The sequence below is a fragment of the Cololabis saira genome, chromosome 5 (assembly GCF_033807715.1).
Source record: "Cololabis saira isolate AMF1-May2022 chromosome 5, fColSai1.1, whole genome shotgun sequence".
NCBI lineage: Eukaryota > Metazoa > Chordata > Actinopteri > Beloniformes > Belonidae > Cololabis > Cololabis saira.
In genome coordinates this window covers 3,488,098-3,509,824 of record NC_084591.1, presented here as the reverse complement: position 1 = coordinate 3,509,824, position 21,727 = coordinate 3,488,098, and the positions used below count along the sequence as shown (strand labels likewise).

The 21,727-nt window shown below is 41.6% G+C and overlaps 1 protein-coding gene across 7 annotated transcripts in view; it reads left to right on the top strand.

Moving 5' to 3' along the window:
* The window catches only part of LOC133443678 (pleckstrin homology domain-containing family A member 7-like), a 191,696-nt gene that overhangs the window by 138,815 nt on the left and 31,154 nt on the right, over positions 1-21,727 (top strand). For all 7 annotated transcript variants that reach the window (XR_009782678.1, XM_061720812.1, XM_061720810.1 and 4 more), the window contains 4 exons: positions 5,834-5,887; positions 12,598-12,663; positions 17,300-17,380; positions 20,019-20,168. Coding sequence is in view for 6 of the 7 variants with exons in the window: in XM_061720812.1 (XP_061576796.1) it covers positions 5,834-5,887; positions 12,598-12,663; positions 17,300-17,380; positions 20,019-20,168 (351 nt within the window). In the remaining variant the exon portion in view is untranslated. The remainder of the gene's footprint in view (positions 1-5,833; positions 5,888-12,597; positions 12,664-17,299; positions 17,381-20,018; positions 20,169-21,727) is intronic.

Sequence of the window (21,727 nt, the reverse complement as noted above, 5' to 3'; positions counted from 1 at the left end):
ATTTACTATATTCTAGGGCTGAGCGATATGGACCAACACTCATATCTCGATATTTTCTAGCTGAATGGCGATACTCGATATATATCCATATTTTTTCATAATTGGGCTTTCCCCGAAAGCATTATAGCATAGCATCTCTGTTAGCATCTCTGTTAGCATCTCTGTTAGCATCTCTGTTAGCTTCATTTTTTTCTGAGGCAAACCCTTAAAAAAACAGTCAGTTTTAATACAAAGCCTCGTGCCAAATGTTACACAGGTTCCTTTATTAACAGAGGTCTGCACAATATCAAAATGTATAAAACAAATGAAATAAAAATAAACTGCCTGCATATATAGAATAAAAATGCTTCTTGAATAAAATGAAACAAATATCCCTTTCCTGCATAACAATTAAATTAAAATACACTGTAATTAATACAATGTAGACAGTAACAGGCAGACTTTTCCACTGAGGTTGACAGTTGTGCAAATAACAAAACATTTGTGCAAATCTCAAATAAAACATTCAAGTCAATTTGTCACAAAATAAGCTATATCAAAATCATTAAAAAAAAAGAAGCTATATCGATATAAACGATATTGTCTCGTACCATATCGCGTTTGAAAATATGTCTATATATATATTAAAATCTCGATATATCGCCCAGCCCTACTATATTCACTGATGAAAGTCAATATTTACTCTAAGACAGGGGTCAGTAACCCAAAATGTTTTAGATCCATATTGGACCAAAAACACAAAAAACAAATATGTCTGGAGCCGCAAAAAATGAAAAGTCTTGTATCAGCCTTAGAATGAAGAAACACATGCTGCATGTTTCTATACTAGTTATAACTGGGGGGAGATTTTTTTTTATTATGCACTTCGAGAAAAAAGTCGAAATGTGGAGAAAAAAGTCAAAATGTCGAGAAAAAAGTCGAAATGTCGAGAAAAAAGTCAAAATTTAGAGAAAAAAGTCAAAATGTTGAGATTAAAAAGGAAAGGAAAAAAGAGAAAAAAAGGAAAAAAGGAGAGAAAAAAAAGAAAAAAGAAAGAAAAAAAATAAGAAAGGAAAAAAAAGGTCAAACATTTCTGAAAACGCTCCAGGGAGCCACTAGGGCGGCGCTAAAGAGCCGCATGCGGCTCTAAAGCCGTGGGTTGCCGACCCCTGCTCTAAGACGTCTTAGGAAGCGGTTTCCACAGCCTTAGCAACGGTAACTAAGGGGGGCGGGTCCTCTTGATTGAACCTCCTGTGGTTCCCCGGCAGCCCGAGGAGCTAACGCTGCTGCTCATTCAGCTGCGCCGCCACCAGGCCAAGATGGCCGCCGTACGCCAGCTAACGCTAGCCCAGCTCCAGCGGCTCGGCGGCCCCAAAGAGCCCCCCCACCAAAACCAGCTGTACTCCAACACCAGCCCCCTCCTCAGCGCCGACCCGGCCCCGGCGTCCCACCACGACCTCGGGGGCCTTTGTAACACCCAGGTGGGGGCACACCGCCCGTCTGCCCCTCATCGTACCGGAGCTGGTGGAGGTCGCCACTAAAGGTGGAGCAGGGTCGCCAGGGACTACGTCATGTGACGATAATTCATCCGTTGGTTGGGGTTGGGTCCGTGTGGAAAATGCAAACTAAAAAGTCCCATTTACTTTATTCTAATGAGGATGGAATGAAACCTGGACCAGGACTAGGGCTGACAAAACAACAAAAACAAAAACAATCCAAGCATGATCCTTGAACAGAGGAGACATCACCGAGGTGTCTGGGATGGACAGTTTCAGTGACGTGCGGTGAGATTCATGGATGGGGAGGCACTGACTTCATCAGTCAGATTTACAAGCATATGAACCCTCCAGAGCAACGTATTCACCATTTGAATGGCAGCAGTTAACTGGTTATGTTTAAAACCTCCCAGTGGCAAAACAACTCAGCACCGGGCCCCGATGAAAGATCATTAAACCGGGCCCTGCCCATCACAATGCAAAACAGACGCTGTGATTGACGCAATCTCTCAGCAGATGCATCACCATTCAAATGACAACGGGCACTACTGACAGCTTTAACTCTTAACACAACCACAGCGCAGATAGATATGTTTAAAAAAAATATTTTTTTTCATTTTACACTTCTTTCTTTCCATGATGGCAGGGGAGGCACAGCCTCCTCTGACCGCACGTCACTGGACGGTTTCCATGGAAACAGGGAGGAGCACCACAAGGCTCCGTATGAGGACGTCTGACTCTTTTAATTCTACAGATCAGCGTCACCTGGTGTTGATACACATCAGTTTATATGCAGATGATACTCTGATGTATGTTCTCAGTCAGTATTCCAGACCAAACCATCAACTAGGAATGGGCGATATTTTACCGTTCACGATAAACCGTCAAAAAAATTCCCCATGGTAAGAATTTGTCATTTCACGGTAAAAACGATAAATTCCCGTTGATGATGTTTTTGTGTGTGAAGCCTGAATTATGGTTCTGAGTTAAATCGACACACGATGTACGTGAAGGAAGGAAGGAAGGAAGGAAGGAAGGAAGGAAGGAAGGAAGGAAGGAAGGAAGGAAGGAAGGAAGGAGCCTAAAAGAAAGAAATGAGCCAGAAAGAAAGAAAGAAAGATATGAGCCTGAAAAAAAGAAAAAGAAAGAAAGAAAGAAAGAAAGAAAGAAAGAAAGAAAGAAAGAAAGAAAGAAAGAAAGAAAGAAAGAAAGAAAGAAAGAAAGAAAGAAAGAAAGAAAGAAAGAAAGAAAGAAAGAAAGAAAGATATGAGCCAGAAAGAAAGAAAGAAAGAAAGAAAGAAAGATATGAGCAAGAAAGAAAGAAAGAAAGAAAGAAAGAAAGATATGAGCAAGAAAGAAAGAAAGAAAGATAAATTCCCGTTGATGACGTTTTTCGTATTGGTATTTTTTTATCGTTATCGGGATAAATGCCATAAATTATGGTGATACATTTTTTAGTCCACACCACCCATCCCTCCCCCCAAAAACACAAACTAAACCCAGACGGCTGAGAGTGGGTATTTTAGCGGCGACGTCCACCAGCTCCTCCGTGACGGTGAGCGAGCGCCCGCAGAGACCCGTCCACCGCCTCCTCGCCGCCTCCTGCTGCTGGCTGATCGTCTGGCTGATCGTCTGGCTGATCGTCTGGCTGGTCGTCTGGCTGATCGTCTGGCTGATCGTCTGGCTGATCGTCTGGCTGGTCGTCTGGCTGATCGTCTGGCTGGTCGTCTGGCTGGTCGTCTGGCTGATCGTCTGGCTGGTCGTCTGGCTGATCGTCTGGCTGATCGTCTCCATGTCCTGCTTCTACTGACGGCATGTTTTGTCCCGACCATCCCATGCCTCCGTGTGTCGCTCGGTCCGGTCTGGAGGATGTTCTGCTTCTGGGCTCATCTGACATGAACCTGAACAAGACCTTGTTCCCCCATGAGTCTGCTGTAGCGCAAGACTCGCAGTGGAAACAGAAAGTATGTGAACCCCTTTGAAGTTAACTGGTTTTCTGCTTCAATTTGCCGTAAACATGATCCGATTTTCTTTTTTTTAATCATTTTATTTTTCTGAGAGATACATACAGAATAGCTTTAACACAACCATACTTTCACAGCAAGGCAAACAGATATGTACAGTTTGTCTTACTTATTTCCCTCTGTTACTATCCCTTCCATTTTGTAATATGCAAAATATAACATGAACATAGGAACAATGGATGTCACACTTCCTCTCCAATTTCTGAAAGTCAAAAATCTGGTACTTCAAGTCATGCACAAAATACCAGTTCAGGTCTCCGTGCTCCTATGTATCCTGTCCATTTGTAGCTCCATCTCTCAAATGTCTCTGATTGTAGCCTTAGAGCAAATGTAAATTTCTCCATAGTATAGATTTCTTGAACAGTTTTTTGCCAGTCTTCCATTGTCGGTGCATTGGGTTGTAACAACTTCCTTGTTATGGCCTTCTTCGTTCCAATCAACAACATCTTCATTAGGTATTTATCTGCTTTCGCTTGAGTATGCAATGCCATGGTACCAAAATACATTATTTTGACATCAAATTGTACAGTAATTTGAAATATGTGTTCCAAACAATCAAGAATTTCATACCAATAAGACAGAAGTTTTGGACAATCCCAAAATAAATGATAATGGTTAGCTAAATCTGAACCACACATCCTCCAACAACTTCTTCCACTTCCCAGGTGTCTCTTCTGAGCAGGTGTTATAAAAAATCTATAAAAAATTCACGCCAGCTGTGTGAATTTGTTGTTTTCCACTGTAGTTTACAGTATCTTCCCATTCTTCCTCGGATGTGATCAGATCTCCCCATGATCCGGTTTTCAACTGAGAAACTAATTCCTGGCTCGACCGATCGGGACTCGTCTAGGGAGAATATTCAACCTGTCACCTCAGCAGAGTTTGATGGTCGGATGCTGTCGTGGAAAAACCCATCAAACACTCTTTAACAGGTTCTTTCCAACCAGGTTAGGAACTGGACTGAAACTGAGTCTCTAAGTTACCAAGAATCAGACTTAATTAAACAGTTGCATGTAAACGGGTCAGAAGCTACATAAGGGTCTCGATGCTTACGATTCGAGTAGATAAAAACATCTTTAAGGTCAGGGTCCCAGCACATGCTGAAGGTCCAGGTAGGGCTGGGCGATATGGACCAAAAGTCATATCTCCATATTTTCTAACTGAATGGCGATACTCGATATATATCGATATTTTTTCTGTGCCATAATTGGGGTTTCCCCCAAAGCATTATAGCATAGCATCTCTGTTAGCATCTCTGTTAGCATCTCTGTTAGCATCTCTGTTAGCTTCATTTTTTTCTGAGGCAAACCCTTAAAAAAACAGTCAGTTTTAATACAAAGCCTCGTGCCAAATGTCACTCAGGCTTTATTAACAAAGGTCTGCACAATATCAAAATGTATAAAACAAATGAAATACAAATAAACTGCCTGCATATATAGAATAAAAATGCTTCTTGAATAAAATAAAACAAATATCCCTTTCCTGCAAATTAAAATGCACTGTACAATTAATACAATGTAGACAGTAACAGGCAGACTTTTCCACTGAGGTCGACAGTTGTGCAAATAAAAAAACATTTGTGCAAATCTCAAATAAAACAGTCAAGTCAATTTGTCACAAAATAAGCTATATCAAAATCATAATTTTTTTTTTTTTTTTTTTTAATCGATATAAACGATATTGTCTCGTACAATATCGCGTTTGAAAATATATCGATATATATTAAAATTTCAATATATCGCCCAGCCCTAGGTCCAGGTCCAATGAAGCCAACAGGACAACATCATCTGCAAAAAGCAGAGATGAAATCCTGAGGTTCCCAAACCGGATCCCCTCCAATGGGTGGGACACGCCCACCTTAGCTAGGTTATTGCAAGTTAGCGATGTTAGCTTAGCTTATGCCGACCTGCGATGTTAGTTGATGCTATGTTACCTTGTGATGTCATGACGTGAACCACATTTGATCAAGTCAAGTCCTGTTTTGCAGCAAATCGATGCAGAAACCAGTTAAATTTGAGGGTTTTACATGTTTCTCGCTGCTGTTCCTGAAAAGGAACAAATAAATCGGTCTTCTTAAAGCAACGTTATGTAGTAATGTCACCACTGACCACACGGGGGCAGCAAACCTCGACTTTATGAGGAGAGCCGGACGCCACTCAGAGGTTTCCTGAAGCCGGCTCTGGAGGCTGGTTGTAGTCCTGCGGCGCCCCCGTGTGGTCAGGAGTGGTACTGCTGCAGAGCGGCTTCACCCGTGTGGTTGTTGTGATGCATGTCGGTGCAGACGCGTCATATCTCCTGTAAAGAGAAGCCGACGGTTGTGTTTGTCCCTTCCAGGCCGACGACACCTACCTGCAGCTGAAGAAGGACCTGCAGTACCTGGATCTGAAGGTGAGGGACGTTTCTCTGGCCCCTCCTCCCGATTTAAAGAGTCTCAGCTCGAGTAACAGCTGATGTTCCTCTGGTGTCACCGTCCGACCGATGCGACTAACCGCAGCCTGGGCCGACCCCCCCCCCCCCCCCCATCCTCTAACTCAGGGGTGGCCAGCCAGTCAGAGGCTAAGAGCCACAATTGGTTACTGTGTTAATGCAAAGAGCCACATCGTCCACATGCACACATCAACTTCCCCATAATCCCTGCTAGGGCTGGGCGATATGGACCAAAAGTCATATCTGGATATTTTCTAGCTGAATGGCGATACTCGATATATATCAATATTTTTTCTGTGCCATAATTGGGGTTTCCCCCAAAGCATTATAGCATAGCATCTCTGTTAGCATCTCTGTTAGCATCTCTGTTAGCTTCATTTTTTTCTGAGGCAAACCCTTAAAAAAACAGTCAGTTTTAATACAAAGCCTCGTGCCAAATGTCACACAGGTTCCTTTATTAACAGAGGTCTGCACAATATCAAAATGTATAAAACAAATGAAATAAAAATAAACTGCCTGCATATATAGAATAAAAATGCTTCTTGAATAAAATAAAACAAATATCCCTTTCCTGCATAACAATTAAATTAAAATACACTGTGCAATTAATACAATGTAGACAGTAACAGGCAGACTTTTCCACTGAGGTTGACAGTTGTGCAAATAACAAAACATTTGTGCAAATCTCAAATAAAACATTCAAGCCAATTTGTCACAAAATAAGCTATATCAAAATCATAAAAAAAAAAAAAATCAAAAATCGATATAAACGATATTGTCTCGTACCATATCGTGTTTGAAAATATATCGATATATATTAAAATCTCGATATATCGCCCAGCCCTAATCCCTGCTCTCTCAGAGACATAAAAATAAAAAAGATACCATTATAAAACGGAAAGGTATAATCCTGCAATCTGATTGGTTGTTAACTGTGGTATAATGAGCTTATACCACGGCTTCTATTCTACAGCCTTATCACAGCAGATCATTCCGCGTCAGGAAAGCAACAATGTATCCATGACAACAACCAATTGTTACATATTTTTTGACGGTTACAGCAGGTAGCAAAAAGTAGCTGGTGTTAAAGTTTACTTTTTATTTTCGTTAACAATTAATTAGGGATGTTGACGGTAAACCTTGATCTCCGCGGAGAGCTAACGATGGATGGATGGATTGACGAGTGCCTGTCTCCATGAAAAAAGACGAGCAAAAGACGACACGCGGAGCTAAATGTGGAGAGATGGGACTATTGTTTTCCACAGTGGGGCTATTTTTACCGGATAATATGTATTTCTGATTTATTAAAAACTGCATAGAATAGATTGTGTATTCCTCTTTCATATTTACATTATTGGTAACCGTTTTATAAAAGCAATACAGTACATCACTTCAGGCTGTGATATACGCTCATTATATCACAGCTATGGGGTTTTTTGTCCCTCCGCTTCGCATCAGGCCCAGAACGCCCCTCAGCTGTGATATAATGAGCGTATACCACGGCCTGTCATGATGTATTGCTTAAATATTAATATTTAATTTATATTATATATATTAAAATCTCCCACTCTGTTAAAAACATCTTATGTTCATCTTCATATTTTTGTTTGGCCGTGCATTTTTTCCCTGCCATTTTGAGAGTGGATTTTTTTTCCCCTCCAAGTTATTTCCGTCACAAACACGAGCGCCCGTATACACGAATCCAGCAAAAACCGGAACTCGAGCGGCCGCCATTACTGCGGTGGCGGCTCTGCTCCTGCGCTCCCATGGATCTATTATATTACATATAATAGATTATAGGGAGCGGACATTATATATGTCAGCTCCCTGCCAGTCTCTCTTAATGCATTTGTATCATCGGAAAACTCCTGTCCCGGTCACGTGCGTTTGTTTTGATAGTGAATGAAGACGGGAGGGACTTTCAAAACTACTTTTCTGTTTCACCAAGTGAACAGACGGAACGCAAAAAAAAAGATGTTAAACTGCTGGAAAGGAACTGGAATTTACCGGGATACCTTAAACAAGGAAGCCAGGGAGCGGTATATGGAGAAAATAATGATTATTAACGGTTTGGGTTCATATGAAATTCCTATCAAAGAGTGGAGCTCCGATGAGGATTTACTGCCGCAGTTCTGCACAACCCACGTTTTACTACCTTGTTTAGGAGCGTTTGGCAGCTGCTTTGGTAAATGTTTGACTCGCCATGTGTTTCAATAAATTAGTATAATAGTACAACATACAGTACATGTTTTGTATTACTCTTACTTTTCTTTTCTTTTTTTGACTGCTGTATTATGCTGAAGAGGCTCCGAGGCATGAGCAATATTTTTGTTTTCCTCGTGAGATTATTTTTTTCCTCTGCAGCTACAAATAGACTTAATATTTTTTCCTCAACAAACTAGTTTTATCTGAAGATTGGGAGACCTGTAATTGCGTTTTTTTTGGTCATCGTACGCCAGGCGATCAATAAAATATTCTTGGATACCTAAAATAAAACAAAACATAAACAGGTGTTGTTGTTGTTTTTTTAATCACGTAGCCTTTCCATAATGATTAAATTTCGCGCTGCTAACGTCAGCACACGTAACGTATGCTATATTACAGCGTTTAATCATATACTCCCTTATCTCCCTATTCCTCTATTCTTTCCCGCTTATCGCTCAAACAAATCATTATTTATAAATTAACATCAGCATTAATTTAAGATACCTTCATTATTTATGGGAGGCCACTGTCTAACATCATCAATCCAGCTATTCCTGATGCTGTGTAGAGCGTCAGGTTACATTGTAACCGTTACAATAACAGCATCATGAATTGATTGACACCTGCCACCGCAGCAATGGTGCCGCCGCAAGATGGCGGCACACACAAACCGGTCACCGGATTCGTGTATAGTTCAACGGGTTTAGCAGGCGACTTATGTAAACCTTCCCCTGTACAGCGACGGGGGTTCGATTCCAGTCGCTGCATATTTTGCTCCCACTTCCTACTGTCTGTCTTTCACTGTATCAAATGAGAGCCGCATGACAACACACGAGCCGCGGGTCGGCCACCCTGCTCTAACTGGTCGTAGCGTGACCGCGGTGTGTCTCTGATTTCCTGCTCCCAGATCAGAGCTCTAGAGCCCCTGATCCTGGCCGTTCACAGCTTACTGCTGCACTGCACCGCCGGGCCTCCCGGGCCCCTCGGGCCGCTGATGAACGTAAGCTGACCTGTCTGAACGTACGTCTGTGTCTGTCTGGTGGAGTAGGAGCTGCAGCCGTGTGGACGTTAGCACCCCTCTTCACCTCCAGCTGTTTACACGTGAAATCATCTGATCTCGCCGGGTCTTTGGACAAATACAACCTCAGACTGTTTCACTGGCTCTTATTTACCGTATTGGCCCGAATATAAGACGACCCTGATTATAAGACGACCCTCTTTTTCAAGACTCAAGTTTGAAAAAAGACTTTTTGAACACCAAATTCAATTTTTATACAGAAAATAATGACAACAAATCTGAAACTAATGATTATAACAATATATTTGAGAGAAAAGGCATGTTATTTTGCCTCATTCAAATCATGTTGAAGTTTGCATCATAACTTCTCCTCAGCTGCCGGTTTACCTTCCGATCTTCCACCCACTTTTCTCCAGATTGTCGCTACGTTTCTCTTCTCTTCTCTTTTCTTTCTTACCGTTTTTTTTTATTTTTCTTCTTTGTGACAGGGGTTCGTACGGAACAGTATTAGGGCCATGCAGGAGAAAAAATATTTGAGAAGGGAAGATATTTTTTTATTGTGCACTTCGAGTAAAAATTCGAAATGTCGTGAAAAAAGCCGAAATGTCGAGATTAATGTTGAAATACAATTTCGAGAAAAAAGTTTCAATGTTGAGATGGCAATTTCAAGAATAAAGTCAAAATTTCGCATCAAATCCAGTTAGAAGAGCGACTGACAGCTAACTAACTAACTAACTTACATCCTTGGAGTGTAACGTTAAGGGTACGTTTCTGAAGTTATGCAACTGAATATGTGTGATATGTGTTTCAAATCAATATCGTAAAGCCAATTCTTGTAATTTGAGTTTTTTCTCAACATTTCGACTTTTTTTTCGAAGTGCATATAATATTATTTTTATTCTTATTCTGCCTGCCACTAATACTCTTCCATACGCTTTGGCCTGGGGAGTTAAGTTCAGCATTTGCTTAAAGATATCTGGCGCCATCTAGCGGTGTGAATGGGTATAACGTCTAGACCCCAAATGGAAGACGACGCCCACTTTTTCTTATTCTTATTTCAATGCAAAGAACACCGTCTTATATTCAGGCCATTACGGCACTTAACATTAATGATGAAACGAGGTGGAAGTGAGGTTCCTCTGCAGGGTGTCTGCACTCCTCTAGAGACGGTCCGGTCATCCAGGAGTAGAGCCACTGCCCCCCACACCCAGAGAAACCGGGAGGCCGACCTGAGGTTCCATCCCCGGCTGGTCTGGTACCGTCCATCAACTTCTGCTTATCTGAGTTCAGCTGTTGGAGAAGCAGGGATGCTGGATTACTGTTCAGTTTCCTCCAGTCCTGGTTCTGGACAGGAAGACCAGACAGGTCCATGTTGGTGTCATGGTTCCAGAGGACTCTGGTTGGTTCAGGTGCAGGTTTGTGGACCTCAGTCCTGGTCCAGGTTCTAGTCGACTGAAGAGGTTTCCTGATCAATCGTCTCATTGTGCTGTCGTGGATATCTGGTCAGAGTTCCAGCTTCGCTCCTACAACGTTACTCCAACTATTCAGCAACGCTCCAGGAAGGATCTGGGAATGTTCCACTGAAGTTCTTAGTTTAACGTCCTCTATCAGGCCGGTGTGTCTGATGGAGCTGTCGGCTTTGATCGTTGTTGTTTTCTATTTCTCTGAGGATTGTTTGGTCTGTTCTTGTGGTGAACCTGCTGGAACATCCACTCCTGGGGTGATCAGTGATCAATGGTGATGGTCAGTGATCAATAGTGGTAATCAGTCATCAATAGTGGTGATCAGTTCATCACTGGTGGTGATCAGTGATCAATGATGATGATCAGTGATCAATGATGATGATCAGTCATCAATGGGGATGATCAATGGTGATGATCAGTGATCAATGATGATGATCAATGAATATGATCAGTGGTGGAGGCAGGTGGCGTCTGAGGTTGTGTTTGGTTCTCAGATCCTCCGATCAGCTGATCAGGTTAATCAATAAAAGAGGCGGTCCTAACTTCTGGTGTGTAGGTGTTTGTTTCCGTTCCTGCTGCATGTTGCTCCAGTCCCCAGTCCTGCAGACCCGAGTCCTCCAGACCCGAGTCCTGCAGACCTACAGTCCCTCCATCGCTTTGCTGCATCCAGGGGCTGTGGCCCCGCCCTTGGCCCTGCCCCCTGGCGAGGGGCCGGGGCTGTATGGGCTCAAATTAATGCCATAAGTATTTTGTATCTGTAAATAAACTTTGTACTTGTAGAAATATTTTGTGCGTGTGAAAAAAATATTTGCACTTGCAAAACATATTTGTACTTCTAGATACGAAGCTACAAACCTTTTACAAAAATAAGAAAAATAGAGAAACATATTCTCTCATTAACAAAGCATATTTTACATTTTTACACATTACATTACATTTTATTGTTATTATTTTATTGTCTGAAAAATGGTTTAAATATGTTATTTTGTTATTTGAATTTTTTTTTATTTGTTTTGTTGATAAAAAAAATTTTGTGAGGGGGGATATATATTGTTTTTCGGCACTACCTTGTTCTCTATAGCTGATATAACATGAATTACTCCTATGTGGGATCAATAAAGTTCTTATTTTTGCCGTCTGAGAAAATTAAATATATTATATCTGGTGCCTAACTGTTTCCCAAGTATATTAGTGCGTGTATGAATGAATAAATGAGACGTAAAACGTACATTTCTTTGTAGAAAGGCGCTTTATGAATATAAGTCAATTTACTTGTATTAGTTTACAGCCCAGTCAGTAGGTGATGCAATGTGCTGATTGGCTCTCCAGAAACACTTTGAAACCCGTGCCAAAGATCGCTGATTGGCTCTTAGTTTTGGCACGTCAAAACACTGCCATAACTCGTAGTTGTAAAAAAAAAGTTTGTGGCTTTTGTAAAAAAAGTTTGTAGCTTTGTATCTACAAGTACAAATATGTGTTGCAAGTACAAATATTTTCTGCAAGTACAAATATTTTTTGCACACGCACAAAATATTTTTACAAGTACAAAGTTTATTTACAGATACAAAATACTTATGGCATTAATTTGAGCCCATAGAGCTAGGGGCCGTGGCCCCGCCTCGAGCCCCGCCCCCTGGCGAGGGGCCGGGGCTCGGCCCTGCATGAGTCGTGGCTGTGGCTCGGCCTCCGAAATGCTGCACCTCCGTCACCACGACAGTCCAGGGGCTCCAGAGCGTAGAGGTCTCCCGAGTTTCCGTGGCGACGTGGTGCTTGTGGGCGGAGCTGCTTGTGGGCGGAGCTGCTTGTGGGCGGAGCTGCTTGTGGGCGGAGCTGCTTGTTGTTGTCATGCTGGACGGCAGGAGAATGTGTCGATGGTCCTCCCGTGTTGTGGTGGTCTCCAGGTGGTCTGTGTCCCGTACCTCACGTAGCTCAGCGGCGCCGCGGCGCTAACGTCTGGATGCTGATCTTCTGTTTCAAACTTGCAGGTAGTCGGAGGTCAAACACTGAAGGATTCTGGGAAACCTGTGAAAGTGGCAGAAAGTGACGTGGACGTAAGTATGAGATCCTGAACCCCCGACATCCCAGATAAGTTTGGCTTATTCCAGGGATCGGCAACCCAAAATGTTGAAAGAGCCGTATTGAACCAAAAACACAAAAACAAATATGTCTGGAGCCGCAAAAAAATGAAAAGTCTTGTATAAACCTTAGAATGAAGGCAAATGGCAAAAGGCGAAATGTCGAGAAAAAAGTTGAAACGTTGAGAAAAAGTCGAAATGTCGAGATTAATGTTGAAGTACAATCTCGAGAAAAAAGGCGAAATATTGAGAAAAAAGTTGAAATGTCGAGAAAAAAAAGGAAAAAGTAAGAAAAAAGGAAAAGAAGAAGAAAAAAAGAAGAAGAAAAAAAGAAAAAAATAAGAAAAAAAAACAAATAAGAAAGAAAGAAAAAAAGAAGAAAAAAATTTCAAACATTTTTGAAAAAGCTCCAGGAGCCAGTAGGGCGGCGCTAAAGAGCCACATGCGGCTCTAGAGCCGCGGGTTGCCGACCCCTGGTCTAGAGGAAAGAACCGCCTACGTAAGCGGCGGGGGCGGAGTTATTAAGACCAACGGCAACAGCAAGACTGGGAGACATGTTCAAACGGCTCCAAACCAGCCTTGGAACCAGTTTAGGGGAAAAGGGGTATAAGCGATACGGTCAACAGACTTGCTACATGGACCAAGTCCTTTATTTAGTCCTATTAGAGGAAATAAGTTGTTGGTTTTTCAACTTTCATGCAAACGCAGTGACCTAACTGACGTTAGCAGAGACGTAACTGATGTAGCTACCCTTAGCACCCGAGCTGTGGAAAACAAACTGGTTCTCAGCTGGTTCCAAGTTGAACCAGTTGTGAACCAGAACCAGCTCTGGAACCGGTTTGGTGGAAAAGGGGTACGGGGGAACCCGAGTAGGGGACCATTAGCATCTTGGGTGCAGCGGCCATGTTTGCTAGAGAGGATGGAACCAGAAAGAAGCGGTGGGGACACCAGAAAATAAAGGAACAATCAGCGAAAATTGACCAATGAGGTCTGGACTGGACCTCTTGGGGGGTTCAGAACCACCGAGACCAAGACCAGACCTGGTTTCACCCCGACATAAAGAACTCTGAGCTCAGACAGCTCGGTGTGATTGACGGTAGATGAGCATGTTCTAAGAGTCAGACAGTGGCTGCGTCCGAAATCGCATACTTCCACCCTAATGAGTAGCAAAATGAGTATGCGAGATTTTTTAGTGCGTCCGAAACATTAGAACGTACTCAATAGTACTATCCAGGGCAGCTGACAGTCCTGCCGGGGCCCGGGACAAAATAAGTTGTCGCCCGGATCTCTCCTTCTCCTCTTCCTCTCCTCTCCCTCTGCTCTTCAGGTTTTTATACAAGCTAATGGACGTTAACGTTAGAGCTAGCCAGTTAGGTTAAGTTACAAGGTTGGTAAACGTTGTAACTGTTTCTTACCTTGCTCTACGCTGACTTTATTAATTCCAGCTTCACCGTCACCACCTTTTTAAAATATTTGTGTAGAGAATCTCTGAGGCTTCTATTTTCTTCTTCTCTTTTCTCTTCTTTTCTGAGCACCAGACTTGTGCTGACCGGACATTTTGACCATTCTAATGGTTGAATTAAATGATAACATCAAATTTTGATCAGCGGCCAAACCATTTTTGTGTTGGGGGTTCTTGACCACAAGGACAATTAGGAAGAAAACAAATAACAAGCTTTTATGTAACTCAAATACTACATATTTTTTCCACAAATAGGCATATTTTTAAACATTTTGAAAAATGATTCCATAATTTATTGAGAATTATTTTTTTTATTTTTTTTTTATTTTATTTTTTTTTCCTCTTCAGTTCTGCCCCCCCCCCCCCCCCCCCTACCCTGGGCCCAGGACAACAGACCCGTTTGTCCCCCCTATCGGCGGCTGTGGTACTATCCATACTTAGTCCGGAGAAATGTATTACGGTGCGTCCGAAATGCCATACTAAACAGTATATACTAAAAAGTATACTTAAGTTCGGCACACTTTTGAGTAAATATCAGTAGTATGCATTCATTCGGACGTACTACTCAGAGCGCACACGCTAGTGTCCATCAATCCACACTAATACATTTCTCCAGAATGAGTATGGATAGCGCATACTATTGAGTACGTACTAATGTTTCGGACGCACTAAAAAATCTCACATACTCATTTTGCTACTCATTAGGGTGTGTTACAACCAAAAACGTAATAACGGCCAATAACGTAATAACTGCCAATAATGTAATAATTTTGGCCATTTCAAATGTTATAAAGCCAATAGTGTAATAATGTGCCAATAATGTAATAAAAAAAAAGTTTTATTACATTATTGGCACATTATTACACTATTGGTTCTAACAATCCCAACCCCCCCTCTATATCGGATGAACCTGCTTGTATAGCTGATGAACCTGGCTTTCTGTTTCAAACTGAAGCTAATTCTGATAAACAGTCTATGGCTAACCCTTTGGTTGACAATGACATTGAGGATGCTGGAAATGAGCTGGGAGGCCAATACCTGCCTCCAGAGATTTTATCAAGAATTATTGAATTTGCTTTAATTCAAGATATGTCCATGCTGGGGACATTTAATCGGGTCTCACACTTATTCCAGGCACTATCGGCACCATTTCATCCCAACCTCTATATCAGAGAAACACTTGAGGAGAGCCTAGAACTAGAGAAAGAAAATGACTGTTCTATTAGTGTTATGAAGCTGTACAGGCTGCTGGACGCAACAGTGGTCTGACCACAAGAATAAAGGAGTTGTTTAGCAAGGACAGCCGATGGATGAAAGCCTGGATAGTCCTTACTCATCTGACTTTCGGGCAGTACAAAATCAAAGACATATACTGGAAGAAGTAATGACAGTTGTCTGTTATGATTCCTCCTTTGTCAACTATTTTAAGTTTCTTTTTCACATTTGTAAATGAGCGAAAGCTACTTTTCATGTTTTTGCTGTATGTATATTATATATTGCAGTTCAGATTTTTTGATTGGGAATAGACAATAATAAAAACAAGAAGAAGAAGAGAGAGACGCCTCAGGACGCTTGTAACATACTTCTGTTAGAGAGAGAGAGAGAGAGAGAGAGAGAGAGAGAGAGAGAGAGAGAGAGAGAGAGAGATACATATCTTGGATGAATAAATATGACGACTATATGTTATCCACTAACTGCCCAAAAACTGCAAAAAAAACCTTTATTTCCAAGAGCTGCTGTCATATTTATGTGTTATTACATTATCGGCACCAGTTATTACATTTTGAAGGGTTTTTTTTAATACCAGGCCAATAACGTAATAACCAGCCAATAATGTAATGCCTTATTACATTATCGGCAAAAAGTTATTACGTTATTGGCTCAAAGGTTTTATTACATTATTGGCACATTATTACACTATTGGCTTTATTACATTTGAAATGGCCAAAATTATTACATTATTGGCCGTTATTACGTTTTTGGTTGTAACAGGGTGGAAGTATGCAATTTCGGACGCAGCCCAAGTGACATCACAGAGAGTTCTCCAGTTCTTCTTCTACGGTCCTGGTACCACCAGGGTTCTGTTTGTGACTCTGGGGGTACCAGGGCCGTAGAAACGGGTCTCAGAACTGGCCCGGTTTCTGCCGTGAAAGTGTTTCACGGCTCAGACTCGACTGGTTCAAATATTGATGAGTCATCGTCTGCCATGAATGTTTGATTAGATCCATCGTTACCATGGAGACGGCTGCAGGATGAAATATTCACCTGGTTTATGAACCGCAGCGGAGCGTAAATATTCACATGGACGAGTGACTTGTTCAGGATATTCAGTAACCAGGGTTTAGTCGGGGGGGGGCACTGATGTGTCTCATTAAGGTTGGATTTATTCATCTGGACCAAGTTTCAGGTGACTTTGATGACGATTCTAGAAAACTACAGCGAGGAACCGATGAAATATCAGACAACAAGTTTCTGACAAAACATTTTCAAAAGTTCCTAAATTTAAGGGGAAAAAAATGAAAATTTTGGCCTAATAAATGTTCCTTTCAGGCAAATTCACAATTTATAACTTTATAAATTCACAAGTTTCTGAGAGAAAATTGTGAATTGTGTTAAAAAAAAACTGTCAGAAACTGACTTAGTGAACATTTGGTTGTAAGTTTTCAAAGATTTGCAAAGATTTGTCACTTATAATTGGCAAAAAAAAGTGACAAAAACTGATTTTTCAATTCAGAAATTTTCAAGAAAAAAAAATGTGTTTTTTAAATTTGCTAATTTCTGTGAAGTTTGCTTGTAGAAAGCAGGTTGGGGGCCTCCTGGTGGCCCCCGGGGGGCCGTGCATGTGGCCCCTGGGGGCACACGGCCCTGTCCCTTACCCAGGATGCACCTCTCCGCTGCTCTACCAAGTTTAAATCTGGGACGATGCGTTTCACGTCATCGACTCGAGTCGAGGCTTCAGCTCCTTCCAGGTTCAGGGACGAGACGGCCGTTTTCAAACCCAAACTTAGTAACATTTAAACTCATTTCATCTCTGTTGGAAAAACAAGTAGTTAATGAGTTGATCCACTCACGTTAACATAAATGTGTATTGGATATTAGTCAGTTATTGGTCAGTTATTAGTCTCTGCTGCTCTCTGTCGCCCCCTGCAGGTGAAGCTGAGTCGGTTGTGTGAACAAGACAAGATCCTGAAGGAACTGGAGGCAACGATCAGCTCGCTGAAAGACGACAAGGTACCGCCCTTACCGGCTGATTATTACCGGCTGATCCTTACCGGCTGATTATTACCGGCTGATCCTTACCGGCTGATTATTACCGGCTGATTATTACCGGCTGATTATTACCGGCTGATCCTTACCGGCTGATTATTACCGGCTGATCCTTACCGGCTGATTATTACTGTCTGATTATTACCGGCTGAACCGGCTGATCCTTACCTGAACTCCCACCCACCCCAAAAAAAAAGGAAACACGCCTGAAAAAACAGAAAAAGCAGGCAATTTATTATAATCCAGAAAACTTTCCTTTTCTTCTTCCGCTAATTCCAAGCGTTTTTTCGTCCCTTAACGCGCTCGAACCAGAGACGTTCAATAAACTCTACCCCCCACTACGGTTGTGTTTCCTGTATCTGTGTCACGTGACTGCCACGCCCCTTTAGGAGACAGGAAGTAGGTCCTGAGTCTATTGAGTCCTATGGGAAAAGTGAACGTGAGCACAGATTATTACCAATTCCTTCGCCCCATAGTAACCTAAGTAAATATGGGACCCATTTTTCAAAAGCCACAAACCTTCTGAACATTCTGACACCAAAATGGACATTTTCAGACCGGCAATGAACTTTGTTTGAGACCTGTCTCTGTCTGAGCAACACACTCTCGCCAGATTTGGCTCTCATCGTTTTCCCATCGGATAAAATGAAGTTTAAAACTAAAATAAAACTTGCTTCTTTGCTTAATAATACTGTTATTTTTATTATTTGTCTTTTTGGGAGAAAGTTGTACTGTATCTAGTGTTGTATGTTCCAAAACGATGTGAGGAGAGGGGCGGCCACGCCCACTTAGGAGACAGGAAGTGAGGTCAGAGGGGCGGCCACGCCCACTTAGGAGACAGGAAGTGAGGTCAGAGGGGCGACCACGCCCACTTAGGAGACAGGAAGTGAGGTCAGAGGGGCGACCACGCCCACTTAGGAGACAGGAAGTGAGGTCAGAGGGGCGGCCACGCCCACTTAGGAGACAGGAAGTGAGGTCAGAGGGGCGGCCACGCCCACTTAGGAGACAGGAAGTGAGGTCAGAGGGGCGGCCACGCCCACTTAGGAGACAGGAAGTGTATACCATTTCATACCATTGCCAGTAACGGCAATGCGCTATCTTGTGTATAGAAGATCTTTGTCATCGCGCCTCGATGGGATTGACTTTTCTCTTTCAAAACTGTTACCTTGGCAACGATAGGGAAATGGTGAAAATTCCGTCCCCTTTTTCTCGGCGTTCAAACGTTAAACGTTCGGGACTTGAGGATCGTACAGCCTCATCGTGCTAATTATGAATTTGAATATGCTTTTGAATATTTGAAAAAATGTCAATTTACCTTTGGACGCTTGTTGCTAGGCAACAGGTAGTCGTAGAGACATCGTTTAAATGTTCCAAAACTCGCCTCGCTGCAGAAAACAACACATTATGATTTCATGAAGCTGTTATTTACATAAAATTAATGTCAACATTCTGACCAAAGGACTGGATAAATTCATGTGGGGCTTGTTACCGTGGCAACTAGAGACGATGTGTGTGTGTGTGTGTGTGTGTGTGTGTGTGTGTGTGTGTGTGTGTGTGTGTGTGTGTGTGTGTGTGTGTGTGTGTGTGTGTGTGTAGTAGATATATACATAGATATATAGAGCAGATGCAGTTAATAGAGACAGTATAGTGTAAATAAGTACATTTATATAAATATTTATATGGGCATGTGTGTACAAATATATAGAAATATTCAACTATGTGTGTGTCTGTATGTATAATTACAGTATATAAATATAATAATAATAATAATGATACTGTTATTTAGCAGTGTGAGTACAGTGTGTGAGTATTTATAAATAAGGGTTAAATGATCAGTGAATGGGGGTAGGATTTAGGGATGGGCGGTATGGACTAAAAAATGTATCACGATAATTTCTGGCATTTATCCCAATAATGATAAAATTGACGATAAAAAAAATACCAATTCAACTCCATCTTTGTAAATATAAATCTATCACCACATTCAGTCTTTGGAGCCAAATCACTGCTCTAAAAGATACTAAATGCTACTAAACTACACCAATGGGAATTTTTCTTTCTTTCTTTCTTTCTTTCTTTCTTTCTTTCTTTCTTTCTTTCTTTCTTTCTTTCTTTCTTTCTTTCTTTCTTTCTTTCTTTCTTTCTTTCTTCCTTCCTTTCTTCCTTCCTTCATATACGTTGTGCGTGGATTTAACGCAGAACCATAAATCAGTTTTACACAAAAACGTCATCAACAGGATTTTATTGTTTTTACCGTGAGATGAAAAATTCTTATCGTGGGGAATTTTTTTGACAGTTTATCGTGAACGGTAAAATATCACCCATTCCTAGTAGGATTAAATAAGTTCACACTTCTTCCTACTCCTTTTTGCACATGTAAATTAAGATATCAAGTGTAAAAGTATGAAATTCTTTGTTTTGTTTTCTTATCTTCTCTTGAATTGTTGTTTTTTACATGTACAAAATAAATCAAATCAAATCAAAAAACCAGAACCATCTCAGACCTGCAGGAGGTTTCAGGTCCAGGTGTTCTGGTCCAGGTTCTGGTCCAGGTTCTGGTCCAGGTTCTGGTCCAGCCCGGTGCTAACCTCTCCCCCTCCAGGACCAGCTGGAGCGGATCCTGGACGTGTCCCACCAGCAGATGGAGCAGTACCAGGACCAGCCGGCCCACCTGAGCAAGATCTCCTACCAGCAGAGGCTCCTGCAGGAGGACCTGGTCTCCATCCGGGCCCAGATCTCCCGCCGCTCCACGGTACCGTTGCCTATTAGTTTGTCTAGTCATAATGTTGCTTTTTGTGCACGGCTTTTTATTCTGTGTTTAGTGCTTTTGTCTTGTTTGTTTTTGGCCTGTTAGTGTGTTATTAATGTTAATGTTACTGTGTCTCGTGTTATTAATGCTGATGTTACTGTTGCTGCTTCATGTTGTTTCTGTTTTCGTTTGTAGCAATTGTCTGTTGTTGAGTTTATGTTAACCTGTGTGTTTATGTATTTTTGCTTAGTTTTTACCTCTTAATCTCTATTCTGATATAGCTTCTTTATTCGGAAATGTTTTATTGATTGTATCTAATAATTCTTTCTTTTAGGTTGACTATTTTTACATCAGTCCAGGGACAGCGGATGCAAAATAGCCTTTTTGGCTAATTACGGCACATTTTACATTGGTTTAAATGTGTTATTAATGTGCACTGTCCCTGTAATGTAAACCTTTAAATAAATAAATAAAAATAAATAAATAAAATACCGGGTCTGGGGGGGCGGGGCCCGGGTCTGACCCTGGATTCACATTGATAGCGTCACGAGCAGCATAGGTGTCCGGCTGCCTTTCATTTTCTATGAAAGCGCGCGGCGGGAGGCGTCGGGAGCAGCCAGAGCAGAGCGTCAATTTGAAGTTGAAAAATCTCAACTTTAAGCAAATAAGCAGCGGTGACACCGAGGCAGCGTCCAATCACAGACCGTGATTCCCGAAGCGAGAAACCTCAATGCAGATTGTACTTTCATGTACACACAAACATACACTCATTCACATGCGTACATGGGCAGAGCTGTGCACTAACAAACTTATTTTATCAGGGATTAATATATTTCAATTCAGTTTATTTGAGAACAGTGTACATTCATATACATTTAGAATTAAAAATGCAAATGCACCCAATTTTAGCTACAGAGCTAGTTTCCATTGGCAGTCCCCCGGCTAAAAATATAAAAGAAAGACAAGTTAAACAACAAGTTAAAACAAATACAAATAAAACCTGCAAAAAGTTTCTGTTCTTGTTATTTTGCTTCTATTTAAGATAGAAGGAACAGGAGAACAACCTGACACATAAATCTTCATACTAACACGATCTTACAGACATTTACATATATTACAATAGTGAATACATTACACACATAGTTTCACATTTAGCAGTTAAAAGTTTAGGCGGTAAAGTGCCAGAGTAAGTTAAAGTGCTGGTTACGATTAAAGTGCTGAGGGTTTAAAGTTAAAGTGCTATAATGGGGGAAAGAGAAGGAGGATTCATCCAGCAAACTGACATTTTTGCTGATTTGACTGATGTTTTTACCTGAACTGCTCATGTGAAACAATATCTGATGGTTGAGGAGCTGGACGGTCCCAACGATTTTATTTGCTACATCAATCCAACGCAAAATAATTACAAACCGTGTTTATTAACCACAAAACACAGTTTAAACAATATGACCAAATCCGCTCCGACCCGGTGTGTCAGTGTTCACCGCAGACAGACTGCAGCTTCACCGGGACCAACGATGATGGTTGATGTTGATCCGGGACCAACCTGGTTAAGGAGCATC